This window comes from Scardinius erythrophthalmus, assembly GCF_964197995.2.
Source record: "Scardinius erythrophthalmus genome assembly, chromosome: 6".
Taxonomy (NCBI): Eukaryota; Metazoa; Chordata; class Actinopteri; order Cypriniformes; family Leuciscidae; genus Scardinius; species Scardinius erythrophthalmus.
The window spans coordinates 33,544,569-33,564,379 of NC_138226.1; the positions used below are offsets into that span (position 1 = coordinate 33,544,569).

Sequence of the window (19,811 nt, forward strand, 5' to 3'; positions counted from 1 at the left end):
ATAACTAATCTTTCTTTCTTTCTAACCAATCTATCTTTTTCTCTCTTTCTAACTAATCTTTCTTTCTTTTTCTTTGTAACTAATCTTTCTTTTTTACTTTTCTTTATTTCTTTTTAACTTCTCTTTCTTTCTTTTACTTTTCTTTCTTTCTAACTATTCTCTTTTTTACTTTTCTTACTTTTTAACTTTTCTTTCTTTCTCTTTAACTTCTCTTTCTTTCTTTTACTTTTCTTTCTTTCTAACTATTCTCTTTTTTACTTTTCTTTCTTTTTAACTTTTCTTTCTTTCTAACTAATCTCTTTTTTCAAACTAATCTTTCTTTCTAACTAACAAATCTTTCTTTCAAACTAATCTTTCATTCTTTCTAACTAATCTTTGGTTCATTGTTTCTTTCTTTCTTTCTTTCTTTCTAACTAATCTATTTCATTCTTTTTTCAAAGTAATCTTTCTTTCTTTCTAACTAACTAATCTTTCTTTCTTTTTTCAAACTAATCTTTCTTTCTTCAAACTAATCTTTCTTTCTTCAAACTAATCTTTCTTTCTTTCTAACTAATCTCTTTCTTTCTTTCTTTCTTTCTAACCAATCTATCTTTCTCTCTTTCTTTCTAACTAATCTTTCTTTCTTTCTAACTAACTAATCTTTCTTTCTTTCTAACTAACTAATCTTTATTTCTTTCTAACTAACTAATCTTTTTCTTTTTCTAACTAATATTTCTTTCTTTTTTCAAACTAATCTTTCTTTCTTTCTTCAAACTAATCTCTTTCTTTCTAACTAACAAATCTTTATTTATTTATTTATTTCTAACTAATCTTTCTTTCTTTCTAACCAATCTATCTTTTTCTCTCTTTCTAACTAATCTTTCTTTCTTTCTTTCTAACTAATCTTTCTTTTTTTACCTTTCTTTCTTTCTTTCTAACTAATCTCTTTCTTTCTTTCTTTCTTTCTTTCTTTCTTTCTTTCTTTCTTTCTTTCTTTCTTTCTTTCTTTCTAACCAATCTATCTTTCTCTCTTTCTTTCTAACTAATCTTTCTTTCTAATCAATCTATCTTTTTCTCTTTCTTTCTAACTAATCTTTCTTTCTTTCTATCTAACAAATCTTTATTTATTTATTTCTAACTAATCTTTCTTTCTTTCTAACCAATCTATCTTTTTCTCTCTTTCTAACTAATCTTTCTTTCTTTCTTTCTAACTAATCTTTCTTTTTTACCTTTCTTTCTTTCTTTCTTTCTAACTAATCTCTTTCTTTCTTTCTTTCTTTCTAACCAATCTATCTTTCTCTCTTTCTTTCTAACTAATCTTTCGTTCATTGTTTCTTTCTAACTAATCTTTCTTTCATTCTTTTTTCAAACTAATCTTTCTTTCTTTCTAACTAACTAATCTTTCTTTTTTCAAACTAATCTTTCTTTCTTCAAACTAATCTTTCTTTCTTTCTAACTAATCTTTATTTCTTCTTTCTAACTAATCTTTCTTTCTTTCTTTCTCTTTCTAACCAATCTATCTTTCTCTCTTTCTTTCTAACTATTCTCTTTTACTTTTCTTTCTTTCTAATCTTTCTTTCTCTTTCTTTTTTCAAACTAATCTTTCTTTCTTTCTAACTAATCTTTCTTTCTTTCTAACTAATCTTTCTTTTTTCAAACTAATCTTTCTTTCTTTCTAACTAACTAATCCTTCTTTCAAACTAATCTTTCATTCTTTCTAACTAATCTTTGGTTCATTGTTTCTTTCTTTCTTTCTAGCTAATCTTTCTTTCTAACTAACTAATCTTTCTTTCTAACTAACTAATCTGTCTTTCTTTTTTCAAACTAATCTTCCTTTCTTCAAACTAATCTTTCTTTCTTTCTTTCTTTCTTTCTTTCTTTCTAACTAACTAATCTTTATTTATTTATAACTAATCTTTCTTTCTTTCTAACCAATCTATCTTTTTCTCTCTTTCTAACTAATCTTTCTTTCTTTTTCTTTCTAACTAATCTTTCTTTTTTACTTTTCTTTATTTCTTTTTAACTTCTCTTTCTTTCTTTTACTTTCCTTTCTTTCTAACTATTCTCTTTTTTACTTTTCTTACTTTTTAACTTTTCTTTCTTTCTCTTTAACTTCTCTTTCTTTCTTTTACTTTTCTTTCTTTCTAACTATTCTCTTTTTTACTTTTCTTTCTTTTTAACTTTTCTTTCTTTCTAACTAATCTCTTTTTTTCAAACTAATCTTTTTTTCTAACTAACAAATCTTTCTTTCAAACTAATCTTTCATTCTTTCTAACTAATCTTTGGTTCATTGTTTCTTTCTTTCTTTCTTTCTTTCTAACTAATCTCTTTCATTCTTTTTTCAAAGTAATCTTTCTTTCTTTCTAACTAACTAATCTTTCTTTCTTTTTTCAAACTAATCTTTCTTTCTTCAAACTAATCTTTCTTTCTTCAAACTAATCTTTCTTTCTTTCTAACTAATCTCTTTCTCTCTTTCTTTCTAACCAATCTATCTTTCTCTCTTTCTTTCTAACTAATCTTTCTTTCTAACCAATCTATCTTTTTCTCTTTCTTTCTAACTAATCTTTCTTTCTTTCTAACTAACTAATCTTTCTTTCTTTCTAACTAACTAATCTTTTTCTTTTTCTAACTAATATTTCTTTCTTTTTTCAAACTAATCTTTCTTTCTTTCTTCAAACTAATCTCTTTCTTTCTAACTAACAAATCTTTATTTATTTATTTCTAACTAATCTTTCTTTCTTTCTAACCAATCTATCTTTTTCTCTCTTTCTAACTAATCTTTCTTTCTTTCTTTCTAACTAATCTTTCTTTTTTACCTTTCTTTCTTTCTTTCTAACTAATCTCTTTCTTTCTTTCTTTCTTTCTTTCTTTCTTTCTTTCTTTCTTTCTTTCTTTCTTTCTTTCTAACCAATCTATCTTTCTCTCTTTCTTTCTAACCAATCTATCTTTTTCTCTTTCTTTCTAACTAATCTTTCTTTCTTTCTAACTAACAAATCTTTATTTATTTATTTCTAACTAATCTTTCTTTCTTTCTAACCAATCTATCTTTTTCTCTCTTTCTAACTAATCTTTCTTTCTTTCTTTCTAACTAATCTTTCTTTTTTTACCTTTCTTTCTTTCTTTCTTTCTAACCAATCTATCTTTTTCTCTCTTTCTAACTAATCTTTCTTTCTTTCTTTCTAACTAATCTTTCTTTTTTTACCTTTCTTTCTTTCTTTCTAACTAATCTCTTTCTTTCTTTCTTTCTAACCAATCTATCTTTCTCTCTTTCTTTCTAACTAATCTTTCTTTCTAACCAATCTATCTTTTTCTCTTTCTTTCTAACTAATCTTTCTTTCTTTCTAACTAACTAATCTTTCTTTCTTTCTAACTAACTAATCTTTATTTCTTTCTAACTAACAAATCTTTATTTATTTATTTCTAACTAATCTTTCTTTCTAACCAATCTATCTTTTTCTCTCTTTCTAACTAATCTTTCTTTCTTTCTTTCTAACTAATCTCTCTTTTTTACTTTTCTTTCTCTTTTAACTTCTCTTTCTTTCTTTTACTTTTCTTTCTCTTTTAACTTCTCTTTCTTTCTTTTACTTTTCTTTCTTTCTAACTATTCTCTTTTTTACTTTTCTTTCTTTTTAACTTTTCTTTCTTTTTAACTTTTCTTTCTTTCTAACTAATCTTTCTTTCTCTTTAACGTCTCTTTCTTTTTACTTTTCTTTCTTTCTAACTTTTCTTTTTCTAACTAATCTTTCTTTCTCTTTCTTTTTTTAAACTAATCTTTCTTTCTTTCTTTCTAACTAATCTTTCTTTTTTCAGACTAATCTTTCTTTCTTTCTAACTAATCTTTCTTTCAAACTAATCTTACATTCTTTCTAACTAATATTTGGTTCATTGTTTCTTTCTTTCTTTCTTTCTTTCTTTCTTTCTTTCTTTCTTTCTTTCTAACTAATCTTTCTTTCTTTTTTTAAAATAATATTTCTTTCTTTCTTTCTAACTAATCTTTCTTTCTTTCTTTCTAACTAATCTTTCTTTCTTTCTTTCTTTCTTTCTAACTAATCTTTCTTTCTTTCTTTCTTTCTTTCTTTCTTTCTTTCTTTCTTTCTTTCTTTCTTTCTTTCCAATCTATCTTTCTCTTTCTTTCTAACTAATCTTTCTTTTTAACCAATCTATCTTTTTCTCTTTCTTTCTAACTAATCTTTCTTTCTTTCTTTCTTTCTTTCTTTCTTTCTTTCTTTCTTTCTTTCTTTCTTTCTTTCTTTCTAACTAACTAATCTTTCTTTCTTTCTAACTAACTAATCTTTCTTTCTTTCTAACTAACTAATCTTTTTCTTTTTCTAACTAATCTTTCTTTCTTTCTTCAAACTAATCTCTTTCTTTCTAACTAACAAATCTTTATTTATTTATTTCTAACTAATCTTTCTTTCTTTCTAACCAATCTTTTTCTCTCTAACTAATCTTTCTTTCTTTCTTTCTTTCTAACTAATCTTTCTTTTTTACTTTTTTTTCTCTTTTTAACTTCTTTCTTTCTTTTACTTTTCTTTCTCTTTTTAACTTCTCTTTCTTTCTTTTACTTTTCTTTCTTTCTAACTATTCTTTTTTACTTTTCTTTCTTTTTAACTTTTCTTTCTTTCTAACTAATCTTTCTTTCTCTTTAACTTTCTTTTACTTTTCTTTCTTTCTAACTATTCTCTTTTTTACTTTTCTTTTTTTTAACTTTTCTTTTTCTAACTAATCTTTCTTTCTCTTTCTTTTTTCAAACTAATCTTTCTTTCTTTCTAACTAATCTTTCTTTTTTCAAACTAATCTTTCTTTCTTACTAACTAATCTTTCTTTCAAACTAATCTTTCATTCTAACTAATATTTGGTTCATTGTTTCTTTCTTTCTAACTAATCTTTCTTTCTTTTTTAAAAATAATATTTCTTGAACTAATCTTTCTTTCTTTCTTTCTAACCAATCTATCTTTCACTCTTTCAAACTAATATTTCTTTCTTTCTAATATTTCTTTCTTTTTTCAAACTAATCTTTCTTTCTTTTTTCAAACTAGTCTTTCTTTCTTTTTTCAAACTAATCTTTCTTTCTAACTAATCTTTCTTTCTTTCTTTCTTTCTTACCAATCTATCTTTCTTTCAAACTAATATTTCTTTCTTTCTAACTAATATTTCTTTCTTTCTTTTTTCTTTCTTTCTTTTTTATAACTAATCTTTCTTTTTTCAAACTAGTCTTTCTTTCTAATATATCTTTTTTCTTTCTTTCTAACTAATCGTTCTTTCTTTCTAACCGATCTATATTTCTTTCTTTCTTTTCTTTCTTTCTTTCTAACTATTTTCTTTTTTAACTAATATTTGTCTTTCTTTCCAACTAATCTTTCTTTTTTTACAAACTAATCTTTATTTCTAACTAACCTGTCTTTCTTTTTTCAAACTAATCTTCCTTTCTTCAAACTAATCTTTCTTTCTTTCTAACTAACTAATCTTTATTTTTTTATTTCTAACTAATCTTTCTTTCTTTCTAACAATCTATCTTTTTCTCTCTTTCTAACTAATCTTTCTTTCTTTCTTTCTAACTAATATTTCTTTTTTACTCTTCTTTATTTCTTTTTAACTTCTCTTTCTTTCTTTTACTTTTCTTTCTTTCTAACTATTCTCTTTTTTACTTTTCTTACTTTTTTACTTTTCTTTCTTTCTAACTAATCTTTCTTTCTCTTTAACTTCTCTTTCTTTCTTTTACTTTTCTTTCTTTCTAACTATTCTCTTTTTTAATTCTTTCTTTTTAACTTTTCTTTCTTTCTAACTAATCTTTCTTTTTTCAAACTAATCTTTCTTTCTAACTAACAAATCTTTCTTTCAAACTAATCTTTCATTCTTTCTAACTAATCTTTGGTTCATTGTTTCTTTCTTTCTTTCTTTCTTTCTTTCTTTCTTTCTAACTAATCTTTCTTTCATTCTTTTTTCAAACTAATCTTTCTTTCTTTCTAACTAACTAATCTTTCATTCTTTTTTCAAACTAATCTTTCTTCAAACTAATCTTTCTTTCTTTCTTTCTAACTAATCTCTTTCTTTCTTTCTTTCTAACTAATCTCTTTCTTTCTTTCTTTCTTTCTTTCTTTCTTTCTAACCAATCTATCTTTCTCTCTTTCTTTCTAACTAATCTTTCTTTCTAACCAATCTATCTTTTTCTCTTTCTTTCTAACTAATCTTTCTTTCTTTCTAACTAACTAATCTTTCTTTCTTTCTAACTAACTAATCTTTCTTTCTTTCTAACTAACTAATCTTTCTTTCTTTCTAACAAACTAATCTTTTTCTTTTTCTAACTAATATTTCTTTCTTATTTCAAACTAATCTTTCTTTCTTTCCTCAAACTAATCTCTTTCTTTCTAACTAACAAATCTTTATTTATTTATTTCTAACTAATATTTCTTTCTTTCTAACCAATCTTTTTCTCTCTTTCTAACTAATCTTTCTTTCTTTCTTTCTTTCTTTCTAACTAATCTTTCTTTTTTACTTTTCTTTCTCTTTTTAACTTCTCTTTCTTTCTTTCTTTTACTTTTCTTTCTTTCTAACTATTCTCTTTTTTACTTTTCTTTCTTTTTAACTTTTCTTTCTTTCTAACTAATCTTTCTTTCTCTTTAACTTCTCTTTCTTTCTTTTACTTTTCTTTCTTTCTACCTATTCTCTTTTTTACTTTTCTTTCTTTTTAACTTTTCTTTTTCTAACTAATCTTTCTTTCTCTTTCTTTTTTCAAACTAATCTTTCTTTCTTTCTTTCTAACTAATCTTTCTTTTTCAAACTAATCTTTCTTTCTTTCTAACTAACTAACTAATCTTTCTTTCAAACTAATCTTTCATTCTTTCTAATATTTGGTTCATTGTTTTTCTTTCTTTCTTTCTCTTTCTTTCTTTCTTTCTTTCTTTCTTTCTTTCTAACTAATCTTTCTTTTTTACTTTTCTTTCTCTTTTTAACTTCTCTTTCTTTCTTTCTTTTACTTTTCTTTTTCTAACTATTCTCTTTTTTACTTTTCTTTCTTTTTAACTTTTCTTTCTTTCTAACTAATCTTTCTTTCTCTTTAACTTCTCTTTCTTTCTTTTACTTTTCTTTCTTTCTAACTATTCTCTTTTTTACTTTTCTTTCTTTTTAACTTTTCTTTTTCTAACTAATCTTTCTTTCTCTTTCTTTTTTCAAACTAATCTTTCTTTCTTTCTAACTAATCTTTCTTTTTCAAACTAATCTTTCTTTCTTTCTAACTAACTAATCTTTCTTTCAAACTAATCTTTCATTCTTTCTAACTAATATTTGGTTTATTGTTTCTTTCTTTCTTTCTTTCTTTCTTTCTTTCTTTCTTTCTAACTAATCTTTCTTTCTTTTTTAAAATAATATTTCTTTAACTAATTTCTTTCTTTCTTTCTTTCTTTCTTTCTTTCTTTCTTTCTTTCTTTCTTTCTTTCTAACCAATCTATCTTTCACTCTTTCAAACTAATATTTCTTTCTTTCTAATATTTCTTTCTTTTTTCAAACTAATCTTTCTTTCTTTTTTCAAACTAGTCTCTTTCTTTTTTCAAACTAATCTTTCTTTCAAACTAATCTTTCTTTCTTTCTTACCAATCTATCTTTCTTTCAAACTAATATTTCTTTCTTTCTAACTAATATTTCTTTCTTTTTTCTTTCTTTCTTTTTTATAACTAATCTTTTTCTTTTTTCAAACTAGTCTTTCTAATATATCTTTCTTTCTAACTAATCTTTCTTTCTAATATATCTTTCTTTTTTCTTTCTTTCTAACTAATCTTTCTTTCTTTTTTAACTAATCGTTCTTTCTTTCTAACCGATCTATATTTCTTTCTTTCTTTCTTTTCTTTCTTTCTAACTATTTTCTTTTTTTAACTAATATTTCTGTCTTTCTTTCCAACTAATCTTTCTTTTTTACAAACTAATCTTTATTTCTAACTAATCTTTCTTTTTTCAAACTAATCTTTCTTTCTTTCTAACTAATCTTTCTTTCTTTCTAACTAATCTTTCTTTCATTTTTCAAACTAATCTTTCTTTCTAACTATCTTTCTTTCTTCTTTAAACTAATTTTTCTTTCATTCTTTTTCCAAACTAATCTCTTTCTAACTAATCTTTCTTTTTTCTTTTTAACTAATCTTTCTTTCTTACCACTATCTATCTATCTATCTATCTATCTATCTATCTATCTATCTATCTATCTATCTATCTATCTATCTATCTATCTATCTATTCTCTCTTTAACTAATATTTCTGTCTTTCTTTCCAACTAATTTCTTTTTTACAAACTAATCTTTATTTCTAACTAATCTTTCTTTTTTCAAACTAATCTTTCTTTCTTTCTTTCTAACTAATCTTTCTTTCTTTCTTTTTTCAAACTAATCTTTCTTTCTAACTATATTTCTTTCTTTCTTGAAACTAATCTTTCTTTCATTCTTTTTTCCAAACTAATCTCTTTCTAACTAATCTTTCTTTTTTCTTTTTAACTAATCTTTCTTTCTTTCTAACCACTAAGGCCGGTTTCACAGACATGGCTTAGCATAAGCCAGGAGTAGGCCTTAATGTGTACTAGTTAAACTGGGGCATTTAAGTACCTTTCATGAACGTGGCTTAAAATAAGCTTAGTTAGTCTGAGACACAGAGTCCTGGAGTAAATTAAGTAAGCTTAAATGAAAACACCTGGGATAGGCCTGATTAAGTTGAGTATAAGCACATGCCGTTGGGCTGATGGTGCTCATAAAAACCTGGAATGGACCAGAAAACATTATTATCGGTGTACATTTTGACACAAAGCAATGGCAGATGCAAAAAGAATTCGTTCCAAAAACTTCAGTGAGTATGAAAAAACACTACTGAAACAAATTTTGACCAACCATCCAGTTATTGAAAGTAAAATCCACACTACTGCTAGTGAGCAAAAGAAAAAGAGTGCTTGGAATGCAATTTGCAATGAATTTAATGCAAATGAAAATGCAACCACAAGAACAATACAACAACTTCAGGTGAGATTTCTTCATTATTATCATTGCTCATTTCTCATATTCATATTTTTGGGACAATTTATAATGAATGATTTTTGCCTGTATAGACTCTGTGGAAGAACCTTAAACTGGCTTTAAAACGACAGAATGCAGAGATCAGAAGACAGCGATTTACTACTGGTGGTGGACCACCAAATAAAGACAAAACTGATGAATTGAGTGACTTGCTGTCTGGAATAATACAGCAACAGCAACCTCTGGATGGTATACCAGATGATGATCACTTGAACAGTTCAGATGAAGATCTGAGCACAAATGGTATGTTAGAAAGAAATTGATTTCTTCCTTTGGTACATATATTCCACTCTGTCAATTTTTATTCTTCTTTCATTGTAAGGATCATGTGAATTTATTTGTGCCTCTGTTTTTCCCCACAGAAGAAAAGAATCTGAACGGGTTGGAAAAGCCAGAGCACAGTGAGTGTGTGCCTTCCACATCTGCTCCTGCATCCCTGAGAAAAGATGCTGCCACCACCTTTCAGCAGAGAACAAGCAAGATGACCATCCATGAAAAGTTAGCCAGAGAATTTCATGAGGAAAAAATGAAATATCTGAAGGAAGAACATGAAAAGAAAATGAGAATTCTACAGGTTGAATTGGATATGAAGCTGGAAGAAAGAGGTATGATCCAAAAACGATACAGTAAGGAGGCAATTGTGATTACCAGCCATGGTGAACAATATGATGTATAAACAATAAAAACAAAAATAAACCTTTTGTCATTTAGATATTCATGACTGAGTGTATTTAAACAACCACAAACTACATTTTCAACCAGTATTGGTTTAGTAATTTTTTTTTAATTTTGCTGCACACTATTTTAATTTTCTACAGAACAAAAATTATCAAGGCAAAATAAGGCATAATGAATACATTCCATATTGAAATACATCTCATCTAGCTGAAGTGCTGCAATGTGAAAGCAACTCTGTGTGCAAGTCCTCGTTGGTCACTGGCTGCCTCAGTCATGGGCACATCTGCTTCATCGTCATCTTCCATTGGAGGATCAGGACAGCAGCGCTGCTTCAGGCAGCACCGCTGTAGCAATGATGACCTTGCAGCATCTCCTTGGCCTGAAGCGAAGTGTATTACGTAAACACTGGAATCGATTTTTCCATATTCCAAACATGCGTTCAACCATGCCTCTTGTTCGGATATGAGCTCTGTTGTATCTTTGCTGCTCAGCTGTTGTGGGATTTATGTATGGAGTGAATAAAAAGTTACTCTGACCATATCCACTGTCACCAAGTAGAAGTCCACTATACTGTCCACTCTGAAACTGAACACATAATGAAGAGTTGACAAAAATCCTTGAATCGTGAGTTGAACCTTTCCAGCGCGCAACAATGTTTGAAAACTCTAAATTAGGTGTGCATACACCCTGAACGTTGATAGAAAACCAGTTCTTACGGTTCCTGTACTCCTCAGCATCAGGGGTTGATGGACACTTGACAGGAACATGACATCCATCTATACAGCCAATGACACCTGGGAAGTGCCCATATTCATAGAATTGCACTTTATATTTGGCTTGGTCAGCAGCATCAGGAAACTTTATGTAAAGACTCCTCAGTTCACAAATGGCTCTGCTGACTTTGTGACCTATTCTACACACAGTTGCTTCACTGGCACCACACAAATCACCAGTTTGACGGTGAAAGGTCCCGGACGCAAAAAACCTCAGTGTGAGCAGAACTTGGAGAGAAATGGGTAAAGGCCTTCCTCTCAGAGACAGACAGGAAAGTCTAGGCTCAAGCAAAGATATTATCTCCACTGCATTTTCCTTGGACATACGAAAGCGGTCTTGAAAAGCTGTGTCATCAAAGTAATGTAATGGATCACTCCTATCCACAAGTACTCTGGCTGGCCTCTGGTTTTCATTTAGATATTCCAAATATTCCATGCTCCCTCACAAACAGTACTAAGCAGGAGTTAAACCTGCCTCTTTGAAGGATTAATTTAAGATTCAATTTAGTCATAGACTAGCTATAATCCTTCCTCTTGCAATCGGCTTTGTTTAATCCAGAACAGGCTAAATCTTTGACTATTTTAATATATATCTGTGCAAGTCGCTTTGAGTTAAGACAGCTCAAGTGGGCAGTTTAGTCTGGGACTAGGCTTAAGCCATGTCTGTGAAACCAGGCCTAAATCTATCTATCTATCTATCTATCTATCTATCTATCTGCTTCTTTCTAACTAATCTTTCTTTCTAACTATTCTTTCTTTCTAACTATTCTTTCTTTTTTAACTAATATTTCTATCTTTCTAACTAATCTTTCTTTCATTCTTTTTTCAAACTAATCTTTCTTTCTAACTATCTTTCTTTCTTCTTCAAACTAATCTTTCTTTCATTCTTTTTTCCAAACTAATCTTTCTTTCTAAATAATCTTTTTTTCTTTTTAACTAATCTTTCTTTCTATCTATCTATCTATCTATCTATCTATCTATCTATCTATCTATCTATCTATCTATCTATCTATCTATCTATCTATCTATCTATCTTACTATTCTTTCTTTTTTAACTAATATTTCTGTCTTTCTTTCCAACTAATCTTTCTTTTTTACAAACTAATCTTTATTTCTAACTAATCTTACTTTTTTCAAACTAATCTTTCTTTCTTTCTAACTAATCTTTCTTTAATTTTTTCAAACTAATCTTTCTTTCTAACTATCTTTCTTTCTTCTTGAAACTAATCTTTCTTTCATTCTTTTTTCCAAACTAATCTCTTTCTAACTAATCTTTCTTTTTCTTTTTAACTAATCTTTCTTTCTTTCTAACCACTATATCTATCTATCTATCTATCTATCTATCTATCTATCTATCTATCTATCTATCTATCTATCTATCTTTCTTTCTAACTAATCTTTCTTTCTAACTATTCTTTCTTTTTTAACTAATATTTCTCTTTCTAACTAATCTTTCTTTCTAACTAATCTTTCTTTCATTCTTTTTTCAAACTAATCTTTCTTTTTAACTATCTTTCTTTCTTCTTCAAACTAATCTTTCTTACATTCTTTTTTCCAAACTAATCTTTCTTTCTAACTAATCTTTCTTTTTTCTTTTTAACTAATCTTTCTTTCTTTCTAACCAATATATCTATCTATCTATCTATCTATCTATCTATCTATCTATCTATCTATCTATCTATCTCTTTTTTCTAACTAATCTTTCTTTCTAACTATGCTTTCTTTTTAACTAATATTTCTATCTTTCTTTCTAACTAATCTCTTTCTTTCTAACTAATCTTTCTTTCTTTCTAACCAATCTATCTTTCTTTCAAACTAATATTTCTTTCTTTCTAACTAATATTTCTTTCTTTTTTCTTTCTTTCTTTTTTTATAACTAATCTTTTTCTTTTTTCAAACTAGTCTTTCTTTCTTTCTAACCAACTAATCTTCCTTTTTTCAAACTGATCTTTTTTTCTAACTAATCTTTCTTTCTTTCTAATATATCTTTCTTTCTAACTAATCTTTCTTTTTTCTTTCTTTCTAACTAATCTTTCTTTCTTTTTTTAACTAATCGTTCTTTCTTTCTAACCGATCTATATTTCTTTCTTTCTTTCTCTTTCTTTCTTTCTTTCTTTCTTTCTTTCTTTCTTTCTTTCTTTCTTTCTAACTATTCTTTCTTTTTTAACTAATATTTCTCTTTCTTTCTTTCCAACTAATCTTTCTTTTTTACAAACTAATCTTTATTTCTAACTAATCTTTCTTTTTTCAAACTAATCTCTTTCTTTCTAACTAACTAATCTCTTTCATTCTTTTTTCAAACTAATCTTTCTTTCTATCTTTCTTTCTTCTTCAAACTAGTCTTTCTTTCATTCTTTTTTCCAAACTTATCTTTCTAACTAACTAATCTTTCTTTTTTCTTTTTAACTAATCTTTCTTTCTTTCTAACCAATCTATCTTTCTCTTTCTTTCTTTCTTTCTCCTACTTTCTTTCTTTCTTTCTTTCTTTCTTTCTCTTTCTTTCTTTCTAACTAATCTTTCTTTCTAACTATTCTTTCTTTAACTAATATTTCTATCTTTCTTTCTAACTAATCTTTCTTTTTTCAAACTAATCCTTTCTTTCTAACTAACTAATCTTTCTTTCTAACTAATCTTTCTTTCTAACTAATCTTTCTTTCATTCTTTTTTCAAACTAATCTCTTTATACCTAACTATCTTTCTTCTTCAAACTAATCTTTTTCATTCTTTTTTCAAACTAATCTTTCTTTCTGACTAACTAATCTTTCTTTTTTCTTTTTAACTAATCTTTCTTTCTTTCTAACCAATCTCTCTCTCTCTTTCTTTTTCTTTCTTTCTTTCTTTCTAACTTTCTTTCTTTCTTTCTTTCTTTCTTTCTCTTTCTTTCTAACTAATCTTTCTTTCAAACTAATCTTTCTTTCTAACTAACTAACTAACTAATCTTTCTTTCTTTTTTCAATCTAATCTTTCTTTCTAACTAATATTTCTTTCATTTTTCAAACTAATATTTCTTTCTTTCTAACTAAACTTTCTTTCTATCCAATCTTTTTTTTCTTTCTTTCTTTCTCTTTCTTTCAAATATCTTTATTTCTTTCTTCCTAATATTTCTTTACTAGAAACATGGTAAATCATGTTAAACCATGCTAGAACAGTTTAAAACTTTTTCAAACTTTCTGGCTAGGCTTTTTCAAGCCATCTAGTTTCCTATTATCACTGTAAAGCTGCTTTGAAACAATCCATATTGTAAAAAACGCTATATAACTGAAGGTGACTTGACTTGACTAGTGAGGTAAAAACATAGCATAATTATTTGTGTATCTGACTCAAAGTATTCCATTTATTATGTCTGTTGTGATGTTAAACAACGCATTAAAAACGGGAGATTATTTCTACATGTCAGCGGGAAATTTACTGACACATTATCCTCTCATGCCGTTACAGATGTAGCATTTTTATTCTATTTCTGTACGAGATGAGAATAATATCTTGCGTCAAGAAAGAGTTTTTTACCACCGCGGTGGACCAACTACCAACAACTGGGGGTTGAGGGAGTGTGTGTGTGTCAATTTAATACATTTTGAAATATAAAACAATAATAAACAAGGCTCAATAATGCTTTTGATTTTCACAGATGACTGCTTTGTGCTGTGTTCGGACCTAAAGACTTTTATTAGGACAATATAATTTTAGTGATATTGTTATTAATTTGTAAATGCATTGTTTTTAGTGTCATTAAATGTTTTGTTAATGTGCTATGGAAACAAAACAAAATGCTGACGAACAACGATGCTATAGCCTATTCATCTTGACAAACAACAACTGTGTAACAGGCTATGTTTGATTCTGTTATGATGTATTCATTCTGGATGTACTGGCACTCGTAGATAGCCATAGATAGACATAGATAGGCATGGGTCATGCGCACTTTTTTACTGGAGTGTCGTGGGTTTTTGGGCTAGTACACACGTGTTGCACTTAAAGTGGATCAGAGTTCAGACGGTTATCGTTTATTGTTTTCTTATTGCTGAGTGTTTAATCGAACACTGCACAAACACTCGGTCACAACTGTATGATGCGTCTCTTTTATAACAAGCACTCTTGACAATTTGTGGATACATCACCTTGCAAATTTAATTTTGATGTGGGATGTAGTTTTATAGTCAGTTTTAAAAACATTTTCATCGAGGAGAACTTAATCCTCATACGCACGTGTCGGTGATGTCACAAATGTGATGTCGTTATGAAATTAGGGAAGGCAAATGAATTGTAAGTCCTAATATTAATAATAATAACACTAGCCGTATAGTAATTTAATAGCCTACATTAATGGGAAAAAAAGCCAATTATCATCTTGATAATATCGCCATTTGCGATATCTCTGACTATAGACGATACTATTGTCTATCGGCAAAACCAGAATACACACACAGAATATCTATCTCTTTCTCTCAGTGTTCTACTCACCCCATCACAGCTCCTATGGCTGTACCAGCCAGCAGCCCTCTAAGTCCCAGATTCAGCCGGAACAATCCTCCTGTTGCAGCTAAACACATAAACATTGTCATTCATTGTTGTCATCTTAGTATAAAGCAAAAATTCTATGAAAATCTACATAAAAAAAACCCTACTAAACAATCAACAAATAAGTTTATGAACTTACCACCTGCAACAGTAAAATGGCTCAGAGCATCTTTGTCTCTATACACTGTCAAGCCAGTATTTACAGTGCTGTGTAAAAAATAATAATAATAATTATATACATTTGAATAGCATGTGTTTTTCATAATTGGTGAAACTGACAGCAGGATATATCCATGGTTTTTAAAATCAAATTCAAGGCTTTTTAAGACCTGCACGGGTGAGGTAGGGCAATGTCTATGGCAACATCCTAAACATGCAGGGCTCACATTTAATAAGATCATAGTCCATCAACAGTGTTGGGAGTAATGCGTTACAAAAGTAATGTATTACAGTAACTTAGTAGTGTAACGCAGTAGTGTAAGGCATTACTAATCAATTTTCAGTAATATCTTGCACTTCTTCTTCTTGCTTTACTGCTACTTCCTGAAAACAATTTCACCTGATGATTGGAATAGCTCTTTTTGTAATGATTTTTGTAATTTTTGTAATTCTGGGATGATTGGGGTAATTGTGTAGGGTAGGCCTAGTCAGTGCTTGAAGTGGGGGTAAAAAGGTGCCGGTACTCTCTTGCCTTACTCTCACCGCCTTCACCCAGGGCCGGATTAACAATTTCCTGTGCCCTGGACAACCAGACTCAAGACTCCCGTAGTTAGGGGGGTTCGGGGGCATGCTCCCCCGAGAAAATTTGGATTTCTCTGATCTACATATAAGCAATTTAGGACTTTTGAAGGCCAAAAAATTATAAGAAATAGGCTATCTTTAAAACCTTGTCATTAGATTATTTATCAATAGGCTACCTGCTCTCTCCTCATCTTTATATTTATTTTCTCTCAGTCTTCTTATCCTGGACTATTTCTTCCCCTCCTAAAGCTGAACTTAAGCCGCTAAAAGCCGCCTAGTGCATCTGCATAGAAACTAATAAACAAAATACAAATATAAATACAATAAAACACAAATACACGAGAAATAAAGCGGTGCTTTATGTTTTTCAGGTAAATTAACTGTATTAAGTATTAATACAGTTTATCTTTTGACTAAACTTTGATGAACTTTGGTGACACAAACAGCTGCAGGTATATTGGGTGCTGTCCCTTTAAGACGAATGCGCGTATCTAATACCGGTAATGACACGCGTCCGTTTTATTTTGACTGCGTTTACAGGGAAACTCGTTGAGACGGACACTGGCTTATTTTTTCGTGCACATGTCTGTTCAAACACAAATAGATAAGAAAGAAAAGGGAATTCGGTGTTCACGAACTTCACGTGCTGTCTGCGACTGCGTGGCTCTGTGCGCCGACAGACCATCTACACTTGGATGTTAAACATAATATATATAGCCTGATACAGCAAAGACAAAGTCGGCAGTATTGACGGCAAAATAGGCTACAGAATATTTCGTTCTGTAGGCCTATTGACGGGGCAATATTTGAAAATCGATAATTAGGTCTATTTTTTAAATTACAATTATATATGCATTTGTCAAAACCGAGAGACTTTCCAGCATCAAAATGTAATTTATTAATATGTATTTGCGCCTTCTATTTTGTCTGAAAACTTCCAACACTCTTGCGTGTCGCGTGAAAAATAGGCAGTGGTTGCGGTTCTATTTCTAGCACGCGGTTTCGGCGCGGCTCGAGAAGTGTGTGTGTCACGCAGGCATTGTGCTCTAACACAAGCTCTAACCAGTTAACATGAGAGCCGACATAAAAACGGACACTCCACGCCACGCAGAGAGAAATGTGATGCAGTGGCAGATCCAGAGTGAGACAGAAACACTAGTGGTTCACGCTTGCGCACATACTGCTGGTTTGGCGCGCAGTGTTCTGATTCGCTTATTTCCTATTTACTTGTTGGTGGACGCAATCCAGAATTACTGTTGTTTAAATTATAATCAGACCCTCTCAACCCCCCCCCCCCCCTAAAAAAAAACTCTTCGGATCTGCACGATTCACACAAGTCACCCAAACTGACGTGAAAAAAGCGGGAGGCGCAGAAAAGCGCGATGTTTGCACCCCTGGTCAATAGCCGTGTGTGGTGTCCAAGTTTGTAAATAACGACTAAATGAACGACTTCTGATATATTTGTATGGCGATTTATTTCATTGATCTCCCTCTTGCTGGTGTACCTTTGTATTGTGTGACATAGTCCAGTAAAAGCGTGTTTAGGGCAGGTTTTACAGGAGTGCCGCGAGGCATGATTTCGTTCTCTGTGCTCGCGTTGGCCAGTGGAAAAGCGGTTAATGGGAGAATATGGTAGAAGAAGACTCATTCGCGGGATGGACGCATGCGCGTTTGTTCTGTGTTTTCTTTCTAACCAGAGAGCAGTCTGTTTTCTTTCGTTTTGAATTGTTCTGTTTAAAAATAGACATGTCTGACAGTGAGGCAAGTAGGCACTGAGTTTCGGTTCATTTATGAGACGCGCTTCAGTTCACGTGTCGGCGCCTCCGTGTCCTGATGAGCTCTTGTCTACTATATCTTATTTATTAAATCCAGGCAATTGGTTGATGAAACATTGATTAAAATTAAGATACAATTAATACAAAACGAAATTAAATTTAAAGACATGCTTTGTGCTTTCTGTTTGAGGTCTTTGTGAATGTTTTAAAGCAGTCTTGTAGAGCCGCTTTCAGAGCGCTCACGTCCATAACGGAGAACTGACACGTCCGTAACATCGTTTTTTTCCTCATAAATGCGAACACGAAAAATAAAATAAAATGAATATATTATGTTCTGTGGAGAGCCAACCCTTCTTCATCCGGTGGGTAGTATTACTTTTGGTTTGCTTAGTGTAATTCACAGAATTACTAAAAAATATTTTGCTACCTAAAAGTTAAAGATTTTTGTGTCACGCATGCATGCATGTCTATTTCCCTCATATTAAATAGAAAACGCATGTGTGTAGACTGATATTTTTCTAATATCTGGACTCCTTTATTAAGGGAGTAGCCTATGGATATATAAACAGTCGTTTCAATATATTGGTATTAAATGCATTTTCTGAGAATTTATATTTCAAGTTTTTACAGCAAATGTCACGTCCATAACGCTGGAATTGCCCAATTTTAAAGAATTTATTCTCAACTAGTTTTGTGGTGTAGGCACGTATTTTAGAATGTTAATTTCACATAATACTAATAGTAATTTAAAGATGTGGTAGCTTTGGATCTGGACGGGAAGGATAACTCTGGGAGTTGGAAGGGGTGTGTCGTGATTCTGCCTCCTCACACCGCGCACCGTGACACAGGTTCGTGGATCTGAGTGTCACGGTTTCATATCACATATCTTTACAGCCCTAGGCATTTTAGAATGTTAAGTTCTACTTCTGTAGTTATTTTGGTGAAAGTAACTCAAAAGTAATACAGGAGTAATGTAACGCATTACAATTCTGAGACAGTAATATTGTAAGGTAAATAATTACTTTTAAATAACAGTAGCAAGTAATGTATAATGTATTACAGTTTGGAAGTAACTTGCACAACACTGCCCATCAATCACATTAAGCAATATTGTGATTCTTGTTTTTCTGTTGCCAAATTGAAGACCTCTTGAAATAATAATTAAGACTTTTCTTTAAACTGTGTTTAAACTTGCATATGAATGTCTTATTTTTAGTTAAATATTATATGTAGGAGAGGACAAAAATATTTGACATAAAAACTTAAAAAAAAAATGTTTGTGCTCATAAATAATAAACAAACAAAAAACATTACCATTAACATTAAGTAAGACAAGTTAATTCAAAAGTGTAATTAAACTGATTCACAAACATTACAACTCAATATATCTATACTTACTTAAACAGGGTCACAAATGCTGCTACCCTCCAGCTCCACCTCAAGCCAAAGCTCACAAACCCACGAATAGCTGCATTATGTGCGGAGCGCTGGTGAGACAAAAAAAAAAAGAAAAAAAAAATTATATAGACCATCAGTATGTGCATATTTTGACCACATAAAATAATGTGCTTTTCAGCTATATAAAATGTAAAACAAAGCAATTCAAGCCTTAAAAAACAATGGGAAATTAGAGCAGATATCTGTATAAACAAAACATGACAAAACCACTACAAACAGATGAATACATTTTCAGCCTGTCTTGTGTCTTACCACTGCATCCACTCTGTTTTGGTACATTGCAGCCTGGCTGAGCTGAATAAATCTCCCACGAGCATGTCTGGCTCCTGGTAGGCCTCCATAGACCATCCCTAATATGGCTGCAGCAATTCCACACTTTACTATATTCCTTAACTCTTCTGAGTACATCTCACCTTCACTGTGTGGAGAGCAGAACATAATTAAAGAGAAGCAAATGCACCATGCACCACATATAGTCCATAAGAATGTCTCTGATATTGCGCACAATATGGTAACCATATGTCTCTGGTTTTCTGGAGACAATCCCAGTTTTGGCATCCTGAAACATGAGGTGCATTGTTTTGGACACAATTTTGAAACATTTGAACAATTCACAGTAAATTACAAACACACTCACCTTAACTACACCACCACTATAGTTGTGTACACTTAATATGAATAAATCAAAACCACAATATTAAATGCCCTGGATTTACTGAGTAATCCACTATTTTGTAGAGGGAAAAAACATAAAATTTTCACCTAAGATCTGCAGCAAATTAAATGATGGAAAATGACTTAGTACGGTGACCGGGAGGGGACACGTTCGGTTCACTTAGTTT

General features: G+C 29.8%; 1 protein-coding gene and 1 pseudogene across 2 annotated transcripts in view; both read right to left on the bottom strand.

The window, feature by feature from the left end:
* LOC308692815 (complex I assembly factor TIMMDC1, mitochondrial-like) overlaps positions 1–19,382 on the bottom strand; it is a 41,114-nt gene extending 21,732 nt beyond the window's left edge. Inside the window, exons 1-4 of the mRNA XM_081369220.1 lie at positions 19,222–19,382; positions 18,910–18,998; positions 15,135–15,202; positions 14,939–15,017 (exon numbers count right to left, since the gene is read on the bottom strand). Of these exons, the coding sequence (XP_081225346.1) occupies positions 14,939–15,017; positions 15,135–15,202; positions 18,910–18,998; positions 19,222–19,377 (392 nt within the window). The 5' untranslated portion in view covers positions 19,378–19,382. The remainder of the gene's footprint in view (positions 1–14,938; positions 15,018–15,134; positions 15,203–18,909; positions 18,999–19,221) is intronic.
* Positions 9,800–11,059, bottom strand: LOC308692814 (putative nuclease HARBI1; annotated as a pseudogene). Its single transcript has one exon. The product of its transcript is annotated as a putative nuclease HARBI1 (transcript).
* Positions 19,383–19,811: the final 429 nt, after the last annotated feature.